Here is a 22,547-nt window from a genome sequence, read left to right as displayed (position 1 = left end):
GCTTTTTTTTTGGTCAATGACCGTGACTTGGGTCAAGATGAAAAGCTTGGTCAAGATGACCCAAAAACTGGATGTTTGAGGACGAGTATTTTTTCCTGTGTATATCGGGGCTGACGTTAAACTATCGTCGGTCGGGTAAATAAAATCATAGATGATTTTGACAAAAACATCACATGGTTAAGTCTTAGTCGATTAGTGAGATATTTTAGATTTGTTTGGAGCCTGACTGTACCTTCGGTGTTTGAGGCAATATCGTCTGCGTAACTTGAGAGTAGTGTTGCGTTGTTAGTGGGCATATCGCTTGAATAGAGGTTAAAGAGTTATGCAGTACGCCTATTGGCAGGTAGCAGAATCGAGATTTTTTGTTAGCGTATTTTGCACGACCAAGTCTCCATGAGAGGAAGATAGTTGGCTATATTTTGATTTTATGGAGAATGTCGGATTCACAGATTTTTTGTTTCAGTTATATTAATTATGAATAACTCCATAAATAAAATAATTTAAAATTATTTTTATTTTTTATTATTTATAAATAATAAATAAATAAATTTCGTTTATTTGTTTGTGGTGCAGTATTTATGGACTATACAGCAATCATTAGTTTTTCATCTTTTTTAAGTTCAATTCTCATTGCCGTTTTATCCTTACTCCAAGTAGGACCACAAATAACATTTTTAAGGCCAGCAACTTTGAAGACCTCCTGCAGAACTACACGAATGTAATCGATCATTGTAACTTTACAAATAAAGTATATTTTCTACATTTTTTACATTTAGCTTCTTATTTTTGAATATATTGCTCAATTTCTCGTAACCATATTTTGGCTATTTACAGGAGTCATTACTTTCACTGCCTTCAATATAGCAATCTCGGCTTATAATATTTGGAGGTTTAAAATGATTATATATTACAAACAGATATCTAAAAAGACCCCAAATGTCCGGATATGGGTTATATGATTACGTAACAGTGATGAACAATGACATCAGCAGTTATGCAATTCGGGAGGGCTACATTAAGATGGCCACATATGGACTGAGTGCCATTCTTTAATTGCTCATGTTATACGAGGTTTATTGAACTTTAGGTTTGTCTTTCTTGTGGCAAATTGAACTAATTTCGATGATAAATTGATAATTCTTTTATTAATTATTCTTCCTTTTTATAATCATTGAAACGTTGTTGTAGACATGGTGGTTTCTTGTAAGAAAAGAATAAAACATGTTTCAATTGACTTATCTACGAAAGTTACTAAAAGAAAAAACAAACGGAGCGTGGAGAATGTGGTCGATGACATGTCCAAGGCACAAGAAGTTTTTAAAACTGATCCTAAAGAACACCTTCTCTCTGTTCAGTGTATTGTTGACACTGTTCACGCTGTGGATAAGAAACAATGGGCAGTGGAAGTCGTTGAGGCTACAAAATCCAGATTCAAGAGGATGCCTCGTGGTGGTTGGCCTCTGATTACAAACGTGTTTAACTCAAAATTCTGGACATCGAAGTCAATTGCTAATTTTAAGCGCTTGCTGTCTACCAAGTCGAGTGAATCACTCTGTGGCCTTCCGGGAGAGGAGGTACAGAAGGCTGAAGTAGCAAATTTTAAAAATGCTTTGAGGAGTTTCGTTGCCAAATTGGGAAAGTAATTACAATGGGAAGGAACGTTCGTATCCCTACGAGGAAAATTCCAAGGCAGTTGCTTAAAATGGAAATTTTAAATGGTATTAATGCAGCAATAAGGGAGTACATTGCCTATTGTGGATATTAATGTTATCACGGACATCATATATGCAGGACAGTGCACTTATGAGAACCTTACCAAGAGGGATAGTATTAAAAGTAATTGGGAAGACAACATGAAAGGCAAACTTACCAAACTTAAAGAGCAACTTGAGCAAATTCGAATGGCTAGTCAAATGAAAGGGAAGAATCAGTTTGACGAAGATACACGCAATACCTTATGTGCTTATGGGTTTAAGAAGTCAAAGAAGGGAGAATTCGAAAGAGTTATTTCCGTTTTTTGTGACCAAATCAAGATTATTGAGAAAAAGTTGAGAATTTATGAATCGAGAAAAGGATTTAGAAAGGCAAATTGGTGTTTCGAACTTAATAGAAGGCGATTCTATAGAAATATTAGTGGAGATAACAAGAAGGGGATGATTAATTTCGACGAAGATGAGTGCCTTTCTTTTTGGACTAGTATTTGGGATAAGGTTGAGCGAAGGGAGAAGAATTTTCTGGTTAGCAAAAGAGTAACTGGATCTGAGAATTCTTATGCTAATTTTACGGAAGAGGCAATTATTGATACTATCAAGATGCTTCCAAATTGGAAAGCGTCTGGTTGTGATGGAGTGTACAACTTTTTTATCAAAAACTTTACTTCAATCCATGAACACCTTTGTGCCGAAATTCAAAAGATTATTAATGATGAATATTCACCTGAGGAGTGGTTTTACACTGGGGTGACCTATCTCATTCCAAAAGTGGATGTATGTAATTCCCCAAAGGATTTAAGGCCGATCACGAGCATGCCGAATCTATATAAATTATTGACAAAATGTGTGAACAGGAAATTGTCAGAATATGTTGATTCATATGATTTAATAACTGAAAATCAGCTGGGAACAAGGAGAATGTGTCAAGGGGCAAAAGAACAAGCTATTGTCAATCAATGTTTAAATCAAAAAAATGGAAACAATTTATGTTCTACGTGGATTGATGTTAAAAAAGCCTTTGATTCGGTCGATCATGAATTTTTGGGCCAAGTATTGCAAAATTCTGGTCACCCTTCTGGATTATTAGATTTATTAATAATCTTATCACAAAATGGAAGATAAGGCTTAATTTAAACAATAATACTCTGGGAGAAATTAAAATAAAGCGAGGAATTCTACAGGGAGATTCTCTTTCACCGCAGATCTTTGCTTTGTTAATGGACCCTCTAAGTCGATTGCTGAATGGAAAGTTTCCGAAAATAACGATGGGGACTCCAGGAAATGGGGAACCCACTTATGCAACTAATCACCTCCTCTTTATTGATGATATAAAACTGTTCTCTCACCATAGTGATTCTATAGTTATGATGATAAAAGAAGTGGATTTGTTTTTTGATGCAGCTGGGCTGGAGAGAAATTTTGAAAAATCCGCAACAAATGTGAAGTTATTGTCTGGCAAAGCCTGGTTCCTTGATGGATTGGATGGATATCAATATTTGGGAGTCCTTGAGGATAAGAACAGTAATGTCCTTAAAGAAGAAATTATGAATAAAATCTATAAAGAAGCATCTACTCGTATTGAAAATTTGACAAAAACTGATTTAAACTCAGTTAACCTGTTTAAAGGGATAAATGAATATGCACTCTCACTTTATAACTATTACATTGGATTGATTGATGTGGAGCCTGGAGAATTTGAGCAGATTGATAAAAATATTCGCCGAATTCTTATGGACAGACGTATACATTTCCAACACGCAAACAAAGAAAGATTGTATCTACCAAGAAATAAATTTGGAAGAAGCCTGGAGTCTGTCAGTAATAAAGCTGAACGGATGCTCCTCCAATTTTATAATGACTTAGAACATAAGGCAAATTACTGCCTGAGAAGAGAAGGAATTCTACGGGTCATTAATTCAAAGAAAACCCACATGGCCACTATCGTAGAATTCATTTCCAGAAAGTACAACATTGAGATTGCAAAGGATTTGACAATGTCGACATTGATGGAAATACAGCATGAATATCTGCTTAAAGAAATTGAAAAGAAGCAGATGCACTCTATCTTATTTCAATGTCTGAAAGACACGGAAGTAAATGTTTGTGAATCTTCTGGATGGTTGGTTAATGGAAATCATTCCCCCATGACTGAAGGGAGACTGTGTCTACTTCAGGACCGCAACATGTTTTTTGATAATGGAGAAAATAAGTGCACGCATTGTAACTCGGCAAGAAAAACAGTTGATCACCTTGCAACTAGGTGCGGGAGAATGCTGAATAGCTCATATCTCAGACGGCATAACGAAGTAGTCAGATGTATTCACTTACATCTCTGTCGTCAATATGGAATAAGGAAAACTAAGAGACTAAAGACACACTCAGTTCAATCTGTTGTTAGCAATGAATTTGTGGAGATTCGTGTGGATACTACGATTAGTACGGATACAGCTGTGGCGAATAACAAACCTGATATATTTGTCCATGATAAAGTGAGGAATACAATCACCCTTATCGAAGTTGGGGTTACTTCGCAAAATTGCCTAAAGCAGGTCGAAGTTGAGAAGTTCCACAAATATGACTTATTGGCAAATGAACTTGAAGCAATTCATCGCGCAAAAGTGAAAGTAATCCCTGTTGTAATGACCTGGGATGGAATTGTCTCAAGATTTTTCAAGGGTCATCTTGATGTCCTCAAGCTGGAAGAAAGAGTGAGAGCATATATTCAGACAGTGGTTCTGAGGAAGACATTGGAGAGCATGCAGGCTGAAGAGAGGCATGGTATATCGATACCTAGTGAGGAGAAAGCTGAAACGGAATGTCAACCAAGGGCAGCCTTAGAATGTGGAGTGTGCTTCGACGAGAACACACCCATACGGTCACTGGATTATGGGCCCAAAAAGAGAAGATTAAGCTAATTAATTAATTACTTTAACATGGATTTTTACGATTAGTATCTGTTAATCATTGAAACTGATTTTTAGTAATTAGAGGTCTAAAAACACAAAAAGTTGAATAAACTAAATTTATCGTCATTTTAGTTAAGTTTTGACTTTATCATAAAACAGGTCATTAATATGGAATTTCGCCTCTCCGACGGAAAGTTTCCTTTTCTTCCCTCGTTGGTCATATTGACTGCACGTTTGGTAAACTCTTTTGAACGAATTGAAATATTGGCAAATTTCTGCGTGTCCCATTTCGGTTGCAATGTCAAAAGAACTCTTATTTAATCCATTTACCGACTCAAAGTCCAGTCCGACAGAGATGAGATATTTACACGACTCAAATGCTCCTTCCTGGGCAGCGCAATGCAAAGGACTGTTTTTCTATCAAAGGTTGAATATTAACTTATTACATATTTGTCGAGAGAATACAAAAAATGAGTTCCAGTGCTGTAAATGACTTGTAAAATACGAACATTGTTCAATCTGGCAGCCATGTGGACAGCAGTGTCGCCTAAATATGTATAAAAATAATTTAAACCATTTTTATTTGTAAGATTCACCAAACATTTCCGTTCTATTAGCAAAACTGCAGATTCTGTGGCTTGAAATCTTGTGGCAAGCATCATTGCAGTAGATCCGTCGTATGTTTTGACATCAATCATACTCCTGTCGTGATCAAGTAATAACTAATATGTATTGGAGGGTCTTAAATACTTGTAGAGTCTCATAGGCATTGGCAATGGCAGCCAAATGTACTACATTTTGCCCATTTTCGTCACAATCTGACAATTTTGGGGAAAATGCTGAAAGGAACACTTTGACTTGTTTTTTCATGTTGTGACGACAGGCCGACTCGAGAAGTGTCTCAGTTCCTCTGTCGCCGGTCCTGGTGAGGACGTCGTGGATTGATTCTCGGAGGTCCTCAGAAAGGGCACAGTCCCAGCGTATTCCAGATAAATAAATCTTTCTTTTTGAAATGATATTTTTTGGTGGAGTTTCTATAAATATTTTTTTACGTTCAAAATCACCTTTATATAAAATCTTCAACCGTCTTTTGGGGATCACGTGTTTTTCCTGATTGCCTTTTTTTGCAGGACCAGGCATAACAATTTTTGACTGAATGACACGTGTTTTCAGTATAACCGTAATCATTGCAACAAAACATATAATGAGAGGAAGTAATATCTTGATTTTTTTATTGTTCTTCTCTTCTTTAGCTATAAAATTGAGCATGAGGACATATTACCTTCATATGCTTGATAGATAACTGAGAATTCGTTCCTTTGTTTTCTTCCTGTAGATAAGCCTCTTTTCCCCATCAAAGAGAAAAAGCCAGCAACTTGTTCTGCATTTTCAAATGTTTTGTTTGATGGAGCCAATTTCACATCAACATTCAATTTGGTTCTATTTGATTTGTTTATTAATTATACCACCCAGTTAGACTGTAATTGTCCATTTTTATTTCTTGTGGTTGGGGTTCATCTCTAAGACTGAGAACAGTCCCTGTGACTATGCTCCACGTTTTTAAATAACTTGATTACTAAGATTTCCGTATTTACAAACCTATTTGATTGTTTAAATTCCCTGGAGGAATCACAAGCACAATTGTAAAGGTTCCGGTATAAGATGTACTGAGACAATCAAAGCCGTCGAAGGAACATTGGTGAGTAGCACAATTTGTGTTGCAGATCCCATTTCCATAGTCGTTTATACATTCGGGAAGGTTTAGACATTGGGTCTTATCACTCTGTCTTATTTTGAAATACTAAGTCACCAGACTGCAGTCAAGACCGTCGTAAAAATATTCCTTCGTATTACAGTCTTGATCACAGTGGCCGTCCGACAGTACAGACAAGCAGTGTTTGGTCTGCGTACATTCCAGCTTATCTAAAATTGGTGCAACTTGGCAGTCTTCCTGAGTGTATATCGACAGCTTGAGTAAACAGCCAGAGTCACATTTTTTATCACAAATCTAGCCATTGGTCACATTATCAGTACAGCATTAGCACAGTAGTCTGCACTTTTTTGAGGAATAATTTGATTTTGTGGAATTTTTTTACCAACGATTGAGCACGTGGGACCAAAAAACCCAGGCTGACAGACACAGATCACGGAAGACTTTCCTTCCAAACAAATTGCGTTGTTTGAACAGAAGCCTTCCTTGCATTGATTTTTTACTGATATTTCACAACTTTAACATAATAATTAGCATTAATACAATTCTCCATAATAATTTTGGGGGCAGTCACAAAACGAATGTCCATCGAAATTTGTCCGACATTTCCCCCTATTTTGACAGTGAAGAGGACAAAAATCACAACTCCCCGTCGGACAATCTTGGTTACGGAAAGAACACTGATTTCCAGAATATCCTTCATGACAAATACACGTAGTTTTTTTTGAATTTGATGTAAAAACACATTTTTCTGTCCATGGCATGAAACAGTCAGCAAATCGACAGTCGACTGTGGAGGCCTCGCAGTATCGTCCAAAGAAAAAGGGTCGACATTTGCAGACGGTTTTTGTAGGTGATATTTGGACACAAGTTCCTTCGTTTTTGCAAGGATTGGACAGACACAGATCAAAAGCGAATTGTTCACATAATATTCCACGTGTTCCGGGAACACAAAAACAGTGGAATTTGTTTTTTATGGCCAAATTTCCAAAATGTGACAAATTTTGGGAAATACACACTCCCCCGTTCTCGCAGGGGTTGACCAGACATTTCCCCAAAATGGATTTTTTGTAGTTTTCTCCTCTGAATCCTATGGGAAATGAACTTTTTGAGTATTTTTGTTCTATTTGTTCGCAGTGAAGACCAGTATACTGAGAGAGACATTGACAAGTAAAGGAATTGACATGATTTATGCATGTTCCGTTATTTTGACAAGGATTGGGGCTGCAGTTGTCGATTTGTACTGAGCAATCCTCTCCTTTATAGCCTTTCATACAAATCCGATCAGATTTGTTGATTTGTGCTGATTTATAACAAGACATGGCTACCCGTATTTCCACATGTATTTTGAAGACTGTTGTTCTGACAAATACACATTTCTCTCCCTCGAACAACCACACATTTAGCTCCGTCGATGGAACACTTTTTTGTAACGCAAAAATCAAGTCTTTTCTCGCATTTTATGCCTTAAATAAATTTTTCCCAAAATAAACAAACCTACAAATCCTATAGGGCATAGACATCTATTTCTTGTAGTCAGGAATACCCCTCCATTCTCACAACGAGTTTTGGACAGGTCCTGACTGTATTCACAGCTCTTGCCGTAATAATTCGAGTTGCAAAGACATTTTCCGTTCAAACAGATTCCGTTTTTACAGTCAAGGCAAGGGACCGTCGTGGTTGGGACTAGTTGGTTTCCTTCGAGTTGATTTTTAACCAATGGAAGACACTCGACCTTATTTTCACTCAAATTTAAAGAGCAGATTGTATTTATAGGGCAATGGCTCTTTGATTCCGAACATGTGTCTATATTTTGGCAGCGATGCCCAATTCGGCCTGGCTGGCAGTGACAAACCGGAACTTGATCTTGTTCTGTACATAACCCATTGAAAAGACAGTAGTTTTCGTGGCACAATGATTTTGGAATTTCACATAATGTTCCATGGAATCCATTTTGACATTCACAGGTAAAGCCTCCGTGAGTATTATGGCAAATCCCATTATTCTTGCAGCGTGGTACCACGTGAGAACATTCGTTGATGTCATTTTGACATTGAGGACCTGTAAAGCCTGGGGGACACAGGCACAGGTTTGTATTGTCAATGCAAAATCCTCCATTTTTGCATATTTCGCCAGAAAAGCATTTTTGGTGATATTTACAGTTAGTTCCTAAAAATGATATTTCAGGTCATACCGATATATCCATCATGGCATTTGCATGTGGCTTTTTCTGAGAGTATACAGTCGCCGTGGTAGCATTCCAAATCTGCACATGACTTGTGTTTCTCATCAAATTGACAGTCAGTCCCATAAAAGCCTAGAAACGATAGAATCACCAAGGATGTAGTTTAATGGCACATTAGTGTGAGAAAACTAAAGAAAATTCACGTCACATCAAAGCAGTTAATTAAGCATTCTCATAATGAACCAGTCCATTATCGCCTTATTAATCTTAATGTACCTGTGTTGCAGATGCAGTGGTAGTGACCTCCTCCTGTGGATAGACATGTGCCATTTCCACAGAACTCTGGTCTGCAGGGATTCGATAATTCACAAGTACTCCCATAATAGCCATTCAAGCACCTAAAATGTGACAATAAGTTGACAAGTGGATAATCTATATACTACTTGATTATTTTAGCAATAAATATAAGATTCCTATTATTCATGTTAATGTTTATTCCCATAATGACCTGCAGTAGGAAAATCCTTCTTGTGTTTGTATACATGTCCCGCCATTTTCACAACTCAGATTGGAAAAACAATAATCTCTTCTGATGATTGACAGAATATTTTGAAATAAACAAAATAGAAAAATTCCCATCACAATATATCAGCCGCCAATTTCATTAAATAACGTATTTTTGCGATACTTATTACACGCTTCTGGTATCAAGTGGATTATATTCCTCTTAAAATATAATTTTAAAAAATATAAATTTTTCATGGCTTTTTCTTGATGATAGGATGTTGTCAGAAATCGAAGAAATGCTAATTAATGGGAATTTTATCTCATGTTTTTAGATAGTCTTAATCAATTATGAATAAATAGTTTATTAATTTTACTTGTTATGAAAAATTTCAATTTCCCTCAAAAAAATATACCCGCAAACATATTATTAGATATTACTTGTCTGTTAGACATTTCCCACAAATTTTATTTTGTTATCTTTCAAATCGAATCAATATCAAACGCCACTAATTCTCCAGGGTCTGTCTGTGGGCGTCAAATTCTGTTAGTGTCACTAAAGTCTGGCCAAAAAATGTCAAAATTGTCGGCTTTTAAATTTCCGAATTCTATTTGTAGCTCATATTTTATTGCATTATTGTAATTCACTATGTTTAATGAATAGTTCAATTTCTTTACTCAGTGGCTAGTTACTTATTCTTAATCAGGCCAGTTGGCTTTTATCTATAGACTTATTTAATTTTTTTGATGTAAATTCGTAATTTCCATTTCGATTGGTGTTTTGTATTAGATTGAATATGTATTCCCAATTTTTTCCAAGCCTTACTAAAGGATATCCCATGTTTATTTTATTGAGAAAAAACAGCGTCAATCTCTCTGCAGTAGAAAACCGAGAGGAAATATGCTACATTTACTTAGTTAACTTAAGTGGCCGGACCTATCCTCTGAAAGAAGTTGGCAGAATAGCTTGTCTCCATGCCTGTATATCATAAAGATGTTAGAATGTTTTCTGTTCAGGTTGTTGTGCATTCAGCGTTGTCTTTATTGCCGCCATGCATAAGGAAAAGATAATTTTTCTCGCAAATGGGCCGGATATTATCATTTTACAAATTTCGAAGATCTTTTCAAGAAAACCAGTATTATTTTTCCTCGCGGCCTTGTCTTAGCACATCAAGACCTCTAGAGCTGCTGCGACGGAACATGTTCTCTGTTTCAAATATTTGTTGATTTGACATCATTCTCGTCTCTAAACAGTTCATTCTTGATACGATACTGTACCTCGTTCCGATTTCGTATTTAAATAGGAAATCACGACTGTATTATTCGCCAAGTGAATGATTATAAAAATCAGGAAAAGTCGACTTTCTGTTCTGACCTTGTAATTGGAGACTTAAGCATGATTGTAAGTCGTCCTATTAAAAAAAATTTTGTATAATATTTTTTTTAATTCCAACTTTCTTCGGGAAAAAAATTAAGATGCAACATTAAGTTAATAAACGTGCGTATCTTGCCAAGCGAGAGGCTGACACGGTCGAGAAAGAGTTAGACCGTACTTTCACAATGGATTTTCGCGCATAAAACCATCTTGATTCGCTGGCGTCGCCTGTGAATGTACACATCTAGATCTTCTAAACGAACCTGATTGCCTTTCCTCCCATGGAACCGGAAGTCTCAAGTGCGAAAGGAAAAAAATGGTACTTCTCCGCGAGCGAAAAGTACTTCCGCATCTTTTTGCATTCAGCAGTTGGGACAATTGATCCTGGAATGGATGAGGGCATCAGCAGGTTCTGAGGCGAGAACGAGTCCACACACGTTACGTCCCAGGTGAGTGGTTTTCTTCTGTTGAAGGGAAACACATTGATCCTGTCTGGTCTCTTCACATTTCCCCGATGGATTTCCGTGGGTTCAGGTATGGAGGGGATATACCGGCAACTTCCAAAGCCCTTCTGATAAGGTCATTTAGAGGTGTGTGCCGCGGGATATGGTCAGCAGTGCGTCTACACTCAGCCTATAATAAATTTTACTTCAATAAATTATAGCTTCAGTTCCATTTCATTTTTTGAAAAACGCAATTTTAGACGAGTTCTTTTGTTGAATATAACTCAATTTTCAAATATAAGTGATTCAGAGTTTGACTCTCTTCGCTCAGACTCCTCCCGTTCTGACTCTCACAAAAGTGATGCCCCTTCTCCCGTGGACAGTGAAACTTCCCCTGACAACTACTTTCGCCGCAGGGTAATTAGTAAATTAATGGATGGTGATGTCCGTGGAGCGGTCAGACTTGTTGCCTCTTCGAACCGACTGTTATCTCCCTCTCCATCGGTTTTGTCTAATCTGAGGTCTAAACACCCTCCGCATCCCGTTAATTACCGCACACCACCTGCTATTGATTCGATTGCATTTCCACAACTACTAGTTTCTGCGAAACAAGTTGTGAAGGCACTCAAAAGTTTCTCCCCAAGCAGCAGTGGGGGCATCGATGGTTTAAAACCAGGACACATTAAAGATCTGATTTCTCCCCTAACTGCTGAGGCTGGTCGCCAACTATTGTCTTCTATTACGGATCTATGCAACCGCCTTATCGGGGGTGATTTACCTGACTTTGCACGGACGATTTTTTTTTCTGCTAATCTCACCGCCCTGGGGAAGAAAGATAATGGTGTTAGACCGATCGCCGTCGGCAATATTTTTCGCAGATTGGCCGGAAAGCTTGTCTGCCACGCAGTAGTCCCCGAGCTGGCCCAAAAATTTTTGCCCGCGCAATTAGGAGTTGGAATCAGCGGAGGTTGTGAGTCGGCCGCCCATGCTGTAAGGGAACTAATGGAGACTCCAGAAGAATTTATTTTGGTTAAACTGGACATCTCCAACGCATTTAATTCAGTCAGAAGAGATTTCCTGTTGGAGTCCTGCTATGCTCTTGCCCCCTCGGCTTATCGTCTGGTCCATCTATCTTACTCTCAACCAAGTCTCCTCTTGTTCGGTGATTCCGTTATCGTATCTTCGACCGGTGTACAACAGGGAGATCCTCTTGGTCCTCTGTTGTTTGCAATCTGCGTCAATTCCATCGCCCACTCTGTCCTTTCCCCTATAAACATCTGGTATCTTGATGACGCCACAATATGTGGACCACCATGCTCTGTCCTAGAGGACCTTCGCGTAATTATCCCTGCCCTTTCATCTATTGGTCTTGAGATAAACTCTGCCAAATCCGAAGTTATAAATCTCAATATCCCACACGGAATTTTTGTCGAAACTATGGCCGTTCTGGAAGATATTTTAAAAGGCGTGCGGATCACCGATAAAAAAACCTCCTCATCCTTGGCTCCCCAATTGGTCGCGAGGCTTTGTCTCAAACTCTTATTGACAAGGCAGCTGTTCTGTCATGCATTATTCAAAGACTCTCTCTCATCGACGCTCATGTCGGGTTCTTTCTTCTCCGTAATTACTTTTCAACTCCGAAGCTCCTATATACATTAAGAAGCTCTCCGTGTTTTCACGAACAAAATCTCCTTTCCGTTATTGAAAATATTCTGAAGTCCTGAGCAGAGTCGCTATGCTACGTACGTTTCGACCCTCTGGGTTGGATTCAATCCACCCTGCCTGTAAGCCGCGGTGGGATTGGACTCCGTTCTCCCGTGTCTATCGCGCTTCCTGCTTTCCTTTCGTCAACGGCATCATCCCGTGTCCTCACTGACATTGTTCTCAGAAACCTACCTGAACGAAAAATGTCAGTTGATCACGTGGCCGCTTTGGACCTGTGGGATTCATTGTACAACAAAAGACCCAGTGACCCGTGTATCCAAGCTCAATGGGATGCCATTTCTTGTGAAGCTCTTGACGTACAAATCCAAATCCATACTAGAACGGAGGCCCAGACCCCCGTGACTCACAGGAAGTTTAGCCTGACACCAGGCAATATCGTCGAAATGCACATTGAGAATTTTCTCCGCAGACCTCCGAACCAAGGAATCATAAGATTCCAGCATTTGGGTTGCATAAAAACAAGGTGAGCTCCTCAGGATATAAACAATTTTTGGGATCAAAAGATAGTTCTTGAGAATGTAAAATGAAGGATGAGGATCAATGACAGAAAGTTTTTCACAAAGAGATGCAATAAGATTTTTCTTGGCAAGGAGGATTCGAGTAGCTGAGTCGGTGAGAATCGGTGACCCCAGAATTTCCAGATCAGACAGAGGTGTCTGTCTCAACTCAGGAAGGAGTTTGCAAAAAAGAGAGAAGGAATTCTTAAACAGGGATGGCTCAATAGAGAGATTGACAATCTCGGACTTGCTTGAATTAATAACCAGACCAATGTCGGATAAAGCCGGAATTAGTCTGGCTAAGTCCTTTAGCAAAACATCAGGCGGACAAATAGTTTATTTGAACGGTTACTATCCAATGTTTCAATTGAAAGGTTAAATAATATTTCATTCATATTTCTCTTTCAGCTGTTTCAGAACATTTTCAAACATCTTCCCGATCACTCTTCTAAACGCAAACATAAACCTCTTTTTATTCCCCTATACTAAAAGTAATCCCCGACTCTCGACAATTGTGATGAGCAGGTCAACTCTTGTCTCACTGCTTTTCTCGATATGTAGTCTGTCAAATTTCAGTTGACAATAATATAAATGCTCTGTCGGATTACTCGCTGTATAAACCTGGCTAAGACTGCCACAAAAAGACAAAATGGCAGTCGACTGCAACCCTGTGACTCGAATAAAATCTACTGGCAATGGATACATTCAACTGACTTGAAAAGTGCAGTTTGACTTCCTGCTGAGTCACCATCCACTCGAAACAACGGAAAATTACGTCGAACGTGGACAAGCATATTTAATAGACATTGATATTTAATAAACGGAGACCCGACTAATTGGCAAGATAATGCAGAACATGACAATGTTTTATGTCCGGATCCGTGAAAGTTTGAACTGAATCCTTCTCGCTCATCTTATCGAAGTCATTTTCCATATGAATATGAGGATAAACAGCAAGAAACAATAGAAAAAGAAAAAATTATTTATTCATTTAATATTCAAATTTGTCTAAGAACGTGAAGCCGTAGCTGCCAAATACAGTTTACCGACTATTGCTCGCCAGTTTTTTTGGAAAATGGCATTTTTACGATGTAGTTTCTTTTAATGTTTAAATTATTCCCAAAAGCTGCTCGTATCCTAGCTGCTTCCTCTTTGTCCACTGCAATTGATGACGCTTTGGCCTCCGACGGGCAATCTCATTGGCTTGGATTGTTCTGCTTTGCCTCTTCCGGCCTCAGCTTTCTCCCATCGAGTAACAAAACCTCCCCCTCGCTTGCTTCGACCGTCAAACATGAACTGTCCTCGTACGACAGGAACTGTTTTTCTCATCGCTGACTCCAGGCCTATCTCGCCAGCTCAGAGCCTCCTTTCGACTCAAACTGCCCAAATTTGACTGCACCCCCGTATGATGACGACTACCTTTACAGAAAAGTAAATTGCAAAATCATGGACGGCGATGTTCGCGGTGCTGTCAGGCTTGTCGCCTCGTCGAGTTCCCTTTTGCCATCGACACCCGCCGTTCGGAATTCTCTCAGAGGAAAACATCCCTCTCAGCCTCACGACTTCAGCCGTCTTTAAAAAAAGTTTTTGGGAATTTCAAATATTTTTCCATCGCATTGGATACCAGTACTGACAGAAACTCAAATTGTCGTATTTGTTCGAAGAATAACCGAAACATTCCAAATTTTTAAAGAATTTATGAAAATATTCACTGATGAGTACAGTGACAGGAACCGACGTTTTCCTGCATTTAATGTAATTTTTAACAGAATCAAATCTCCCGCTTTCAAAATTAGTTGGAATTACAACAGATGGGGCTCCATTTATGGTTGGGAACAAAAGGGAACTATTACATTACTCCAAAACAAAAATAAAAAAGAAATGTAATTACTTTACTCTTGGTTTTTTAATAAATGTTTCAAATATTTATTTAAATGTTTAGAATCACTCAAACGGGTAGTTAAAAATTATAGAAGCATTAGTTTTAGGTAAAAAACAACAACTGATGGCGAATATGTGATGAACCATTTAGACAAGTATACATTCGTTATTTTATTCTCTAGATGCCCAAAAATAAAAACCGATTCTTCACAGCTGCAGTCAATTTCCGACATGAATGCCTAGAGATTACTGCAGCTAGAAGTTCAAGTACGGGAGGATCGAAATTACCATAGAAATGAAAAAATATTCTCAAAATTTTAAAAACAGCTCATGCTTTAAAAAAATCCAGCCACAAATAATAAAATTGTTCCATAAAATTATACAGAATAGAACTTTTCATTAAAAAATAAGATGGAATTTAATAAATAGAGATCAAAAATAATAATTTTTCAAATTTAAAAATAAGTGGAATAGACAGATTGAAGAAATAAACTCACAAACATTACAAAATTATGAAATTTCAAATAATTTAACCATTAAATGAAACTACATCGTGAAATATTCCTTCTGAATCCAATTAAATAAAAATAAAGATCTACTGTAGCATGACAACAAAGTATGTCACCCACGTGCTCACATTTAGAAAATTTATTAAATTTTCTATTAATAATTGGATAACTAAAAATTAAGAAAATTTTAATATCTATCAAAAATAAAAACCATACAAAATTTTGTTTCCAAAATTTTCTTGCTGCTAAAAGTTCCTGTTGTAGTTTCTTTTGTGTTTGTGTTTCTTTTGTTTTTTTTAAATGGACGATCACAACGTAACAAAAGAGTAACCTAAAAAATATTGTTCTAAAATCCAGATCGTAAATAAAAACAGTTTTGCTAGCTTTTTTAAAAACATAATATTCACCAAATGCTTTGGGACATACATTGAATAATGAATTTTCTAAAATATTCATTGTTTCTTTGATGTTATAATTAACAATTTCAGAATTACATCTATCATATAATTGAGAGTCATTTTCAGATCCATAAAATTCTAGTGATTCAGTGACCCGTGTATCCAAGCTCAATGGGATGCCATCTCATGTGAAGCTCTTGACGTACATCTACGCAAAAATTTCGACTTGCATGTCTCCGCGCAGGCTGCTGCACAGGGAGTGGGGCCTGGCTGGATGCTCTCCCTGTCCCTGCCACCGGTAACCTATTAGACAAAGATTGCCTTCGAATTGGATTATCATTGCGTCTCGGATTGGAAATTTGCGAAATACACAAATGTCGTTGTGGTGCTGTCATTGACCGTTTTGGTCTACATCCCCTTTCCTGTCGTCGCAGTGCAGGGCGCGCACCACGCCATGCAGCACTCGACGACGTTATTCAGAGGGGGCTCACGGCCGCTGGAATTCCATCAATCCTTGAACCCGTTGGGCTTGCAAAGGGAGACGGAAAAAGACCCGACGGCCTATCGACTTTCCCGTTTGAGTTCGGCAAGTCTCTGTTATGGGATGCGACGTGTTCAGACACTTTCTCGGAGCTCAACCTTCCTTCTTCAGCTGTCGAGCCTGGCTCAGTCTCTTGCAAAGCCGAGAAGATGAAGATTGGAAAGTACAAGGAGCTCTCTGAACGGTATCTGTTCGCCGTCGAGGTAGGTAAGGTAAGGTAACAACTTTATTTAGGTAACAACGAATAGTATGTGGGGTAATAATTAATGAAACGTAAGGCTTGCTTACCGACTTCTTCCGCGAAAACAAAAAGAAAGAGGGACCCCAACGTCTCAGTATAGAATTACCTTTGCAGGTAAGTCCCAGTGACTGTTGACCAAAGTTTGTAGTTTTTGATGCCTTTTTCAACGATTTCCCCACCGTGGGCGTTTTAGCCTCAAGCCATGGGGGAATCGGGCATTCCGGGCTTTTGGAGTTCGCCGTCGAGACTTCCGACGTCATCGGCTATTCGATAACAAAAATTAAAATCGATGCCAAAGCAGAATGAGCTTTAAAACCGATTTCATAAATAAAAATAATATTTTAAATTATAATTGATATTTTAGAATAATGAAAAAAATCTAATGCTTCATAATTTATTAAAATGTCAAAACAAGAATCTTCTGAAGGAGCAAGCTGTCTGCACAGTTCATTTTTGATTAGAAGACCTAATTTTAGAGATTAAAACGAAAAAATAGCAATGAGATCTGTCAAATTATTACCCCCCTCACAACCTAAACCAAATTAGCGTTCAGTATTCATTGATTTTACTTTTTCTATTAAGGTCTACTTATAAATTATTTTATGGGATTCAATGGAAAATTTAAGTTATTTCAATTTTAATTTTAAATTATGTTAAAATTTAAAATCATTTTATAAATATTTTTTTACTTTAGCTTGTTACCCTATTCAAATCACCTAGTGTCCATTTAACGGCGTGTCCATTCTATGGACGGGCACATTTATAACTAATTAATCATTTCCAATGACGATTTGTATTAATTTATCTTTTTTCGATAATTTTTTGTCAATTTGATGTTGGCGTTTCATTAACGGCGTGTTTAAAGAAGAAATATCAGTTGGAGATTACGCTCTTTTAGGGATGGATCAAGATATGAATGAAAACACGAGAATGAAGTAGCGGAAATTATTGAAAAAGTACATTTTAGTCGACTAAAGAAATTGAAAAAATAATTTTAAAATTGTTTCTAAATACAAGAGCCCGGCTCAGCGGCAAGACATGCGGAGGTCACAAAAACAAGAAAATACTCGTACCTGGCCAGAAACCACATTTTGTGCCAGTAGCCATGGAGACATCCGGGGTCATCGGCCCAGAATCGCTTTCTTTCCTTCGTCGGCTGGGGTCGAAGATTGCCAGACGAAACAAGGATCCCAACGAAACTCGTCATCTTTTCCAAAGAGTCTCGTTGGCGATCGTCCGAGGGAACTGCCAGGCCATCTTATGCGCCGGCAGTTCAAAATAACTGCATTGTCTAATTAAAACCCATAATCGTTTAAAATAAAACTAGTGTTAAAATTCAAGTTAAACGATAAACGCAAGTCAGGTGAAAAATGCGTTATGTTTGTTTTTTCTGGATGAAAAATATGAACTTTCACCGAAAAAATGACATTTAGTTAATTAATTATTGTTATAAATTTTTGAAAAGTGGCTCACGTCAGAACTGTGACATCAATTTTGAAACAAATGTCAAATTTTCCAAACATCAAAAAGATAGTTCTCGATGCCAGAAAAAATGCATTAACTTGTAAAAATCCACTTTTTATAATTTTGGTGTACTGCGATATAGCCAGAGAGTAGACACGCAGCAAAACAGAGAGTGCCACTGATAAATTTTTGTTTTATTTGATCCTTTTTCGATTCTTCGTGATTTTTAATAGATTTCTTGTTGATAGATAAATCGAAATAAAGATGGAGTAAACAAATTCACAAAGGTATACAAAAAACAATATAAAAATGTCAAAATAATAAGAGATTGAGTTTGAAGGAATAAAATCAAAATAAATGATACAAATGATAAAATTTCAAATTCTGAAATCAGGAAATGAAAGTTCATAATGATTTATTCCTTACAAATCAAATTAAATAAGAATGTAGTAACAACACATAAACTACTAACCAACTAAGCCAACCACGTGTATCAGCGTGTTATAATTTATTAGGCTTACCGTTAAAAATAGGTTAACCATAGGGTAATAATTTTAATAAATATAAATTTTATTTATATTTTCAAGTAGATTCTCCTACCAATGTCATTATCTTACGCAGCTGACATTATTATTGCTTCTAAACCCGACCGCCCATCGTCAGTCTCCAACAGCAAACTGATAAGTTCTATTCCCTTCAAGTGGAGTCAGTCATTGGTCGGCGAGTCTTCCATGTTAGCACGTGCACTTATAAGCAGAGAAATGACTGACAGTGAATTGTCCAAATGAGTATCAACGTCTGTTTGTGGTCCATCAACGCAGCCTGTCTGCTTCTTTGTCATCTCAAATCCTACGAGTAGACCTGTCCTCTCACTCCCAGTCCACCAGTCGACCATATTTTTATTCTGCCTTCAACCTTCTCAGAAAGTCTTTGGGATTATTCGTATTCTCGAAAGTATTATGTTGTGAAATATTGGAGAGCCTTCGTCGCCTCTCCCACGTGCGATTCCAGTCACGTGGTCATCGATATGTATTGCTTGGGACAGTGCCAGGAAAGTAGTAGTTCTCTTCTACCCCCACAGTTGTGCTGAAAAGAGCTATTCGACTGAAGCAGAGCCCGGGTCTCATATCTCGTATTGCTCGAGAGTTGCTGTTTGGATTGATTGATGTTCTTATTTTCAGCCATACAAAAACCATTTTTCCCAAGTGCCGTAGCACCGGTAGTTAAGGGCAGCGACCGACAAATTTAAATACAAGTCATGAAGTTTTCAAACCTAATAAACTCCAATTTCTGTTCTTTGGACAAAAAAGCAATCGAGTCGATTCGTTTGAGCTACTAATTCGTGATTTCCACAAGGCTGAGACGGCCAAAATTAAAAAATACCAAGAACTTGGACGCCGTTTTATATTCGCACCAATCGCTTTGGAGACATCGGGCGTCGCAGGGCCTCTAACCTCGGCCTTCATCAGCGACATCGGAAGGAAATTGGCCCACAGGACGAAAGAGCCACGCGAGGTTTCGTGGCTATTGCAGCGGATATCCATCGCCATTCTCCGTGGCAACACACATGCGGTACTTTCCGCAGGAGGGTGCGAGTTTTAGCCACCCAGAATTTCCCCTCTGTACATTCCTAACTTAATTTTTTTCTTCTTCCTAAAATTACAGATTTATGGTTATCCGGATAATTATTTTTTAATATTTTATCGCGTCCATAGCTGGCAACTAGAGTTTATTATAAAAAGGGTTTAGCGTCATTTAATTAAACGATGGTATTTTCCAAAATTTCAAATAAAATTTTATATAATTAATTTTAATAGCAAATACATTCAACCCTCTTAAATTGGCCAACAAAATTGAAGGAAACAAAAATGGTTGAGTGTATGTATATAAATTAAAAATCCTGTGCCTTACTTAAAGGTTCCGGTAATTTCTAAATTTAAAAATTACATCTTTTTCAATCTACCCCAAAAATAGAGGTTCCTCAAGCTAGAGGCCTGCCCCAAATGGGGGTTATACTGTATAGTGCTTGCTGTTTCCAGGTCGGTTTGAAGCCTCTTGCATTCAAAGATAGTTCATCCGTATACTTTGCTTTTATTTGCTTGCTTGTATTTCAGACATTGATGGGCGTTAATTTCATACACCCGGATATAATGTGCATTGTTTTGTTTTTGGCTGATTGGAATTTCAAGGCGAAGGTTGTAGATAAACATGGAACCCACCTCTGATTTGCATAGCTTAAAACAGGGCTGATGAATTGTTTGTAGACTCGTTTGAGGAATGGTTCTGGGCACTCTTGATGTAATCATTTATTGCTTTTAGAATATTTATACGCATATTTGCCTCATCAAAGATGTTCGAGACATGTTTGTTGAAGGACATGGTTGCGTCAAAAGTAAGTCCGAAAACAGTGGGGTGCTTGCATAGCGGTAGGTCAGAATCAAAGAGAGATAGCTTGGGATTGTTTCCTGTCAAAAGATAAGACCGCATCGAGAAACGCTGTCAAAAAACTTAGATATGTCGATAGAAGCTAGGACTGTTCGTTTTGGCGGTCTCTTCTCGTTGAACCCGTCTAGAACGAATTGGGAAAGTGTTGTAAGTGAGTAGTTGTTGAGTGCACTGGTTGAAATCATGTTGGGTGTGGGAGCTTAGTAAGTGATTGGATACTTGTAAAAGGATTAGTCTTTGGAGTATTTTAGTTGCTGTGAAAAAAAGAGGGATTAAGCGGATTGAGCTTTGAATGCCAGTCGGTTTGTTTGAATTGATCAATATAATGATACGTGATTTCTTCCAGGCAGACGGAATTTGTTTTTTGCAGCGGAATCGTTGTAAATAGAGACTATGAAATTGTTGGAGCCAAATTTCTTAAGATGGTGAATTAAAATGTTGTCAGGACCCGTAGTGGGAGATTTTTTTCGAGTTTTTAATACATTGAGAGACTTCTCGGACATTTGGAAACCTTCTGATCATTTTTGTTAGATGTCTTGTGACTTAATGAAGCGTATATTTCATTAGCGTATTTGTCTCCTGAAGTGGATTGAGTGGGGTGTTTGAATGAGAATTATAGATTTGTGGAATTTTAGATTTTCATACATCAGACCATTCATGTCCTTAGGGGTCTTCCAGATTTGGAAGCTGTTTGATTTTTAGTCGATTGAGGCGATAAATTCAGTCCACTTGGAATTCACGTGCACATTTATGGCAGCAATGATTCCTTGTTTAAGTTATTCAGTTCGATAGAGGACTCGGAAGAGTGCCCTGTTATCTGTTTCAGTTTGTCGCGAGTCTTATAAGGAAGTTTAAATAGGTCGGAACTGTTCAATTCTTCCTTGAAGGGTGGATTATTTTGGAATTGTAAATAATGCAAGCATTTAAGTAATTCACTGCGAAAGTTGTTGATGTCCAAAGAATCTTTTTTTTAGTTAGTGTAAAAGCATTCTCAGTTAAGATTGGGTTGTGGTCAGTGATTAGGTCATCAACGACCTTCCAAGAAAAAACAGAGGCCAGAATCGGAGTACACAGTGAGATGTCGTGAGAGAAAACTGCTTCGCCTTTTCTTGACATGAGAACTGTACATATTAATCAGTTTTCTGGTTGAAGTCCCTGTAGAAATCCTTATAACTGTCAGCTCAATCACTGAGTCATTGTCGATTAGCGAGTAGGCTTGTGGTGTACAGTTAGTAAAATGAATTGATTTTCTGATCAAGGTTAAAGGCCGCCGTCATTTATAGAGTCCGCTCTGTCTTGGCAGATGTATGAGCAACCCAGGAAATCGGGCAGACGGTTTTTGGCTGAAAGCTGTAGCCAGCGACGGAGTGGGTTTTTTGTTAGTTAATCCTACGAAAAACTTGCCACCACGAGAAGATGATCCACATCGACAAACGTCAAGATTTTAAATGCACAAAGAACATCGTTTATGATTACAACAATACTATCATTCTTCGACAAAAAATCCCATTTTATGTACAGATGTCCAAAAAACTGTATATACATAAAAAAATAACTGTAAAGATAGCCTTTAATTAAATTTTACTGTTTCAAAAATATAAATATATTTAATAGTATCATTTTCCGGTTTTTACCATTTATCTCAAAAGTGGCGCCCACCTTGATCCAAGCACCGCTAACAACTTCAAGCAATAGAATTACACTTATGAAATTATTCACTTGGTATCTGGGTATATGGTTTCTCTTTCTTGCTGAGAAGAAATTGATGTTCTTGATTTTCTGAAACGCTTTTTATGTACGTTCTGAACAGTTCCATAGGCTTCAAACTTATCTTTAATTCGAAAGATAGTCACTCGTGTTGCAGATTTTTTTGAAATTCTTTTCTAAGTTGTTTTTGCACTTCAACTGCGTTTTCACATTTCCAGTAATATTTTAGAATGAATTTTCTTTCTTCGAAGTAAAGTCTGCTCATCATTCCTGTCTTGAGGGGGTGTGGTTGTGAAAGAAATC

The 22,547-nt window shown here is 37.7% G+C and overlaps 2 protein-coding genes across 2 annotated transcripts; one reads left to right on the top strand and one right to left on the bottom strand.

Annotated features, from left to right (window-relative positions):
• The first annotated feature begins 2,977 nt into the window (after positions 1-2,977).
• LOC115231994 lies at positions 2,978-4,627 on the top strand. Its single transcript, XM_029801864.1, has one exon. It carries the CDS (start codon positions 2,978-2,980, stop codon positions 4,625-4,627), a length of 1,650 nt encoding a protein of 549 aa, XP_029657724.1.
• A 2,238-nt stretch (positions 4,628-6,865) lies between these two features.
• LOC115231991 (neurogenic locus notch homolog protein 2-like) lies at positions 6,866-10,602 on the bottom strand. The gene is made up of 3 exons (XM_029801863.1): positions 10,572-10,602; positions 7,827-8,498; positions 6,866-7,632 (listed from the first exon to the last, which is right to left on the bottom strand). The coding sequence occupies exons 1-3, from the start codon at positions 10,600-10,602 to the stop codon at positions 6,866-6,868; spliced, it is 1,470 nt and encodes a 489-aa protein (XP_029657723.1).
• Positions 10,603-22,547: the final 11,945 nt, after the last annotated feature.

This window comes from Octopus sinensis, unplaced genomic scaffold (genome assembly GCF_006345805.1).
Source record: "Octopus sinensis unplaced genomic scaffold, ASM634580v1 Contig19108, whole genome shotgun sequence".
Lineage (NCBI taxonomy): Eukaryota > Metazoa > Mollusca > Cephalopoda > Octopoda > Octopodidae > Octopus > Octopus sinensis.
This window is presented reverse-complemented; position numbering and strand designations above follow the sequence as displayed.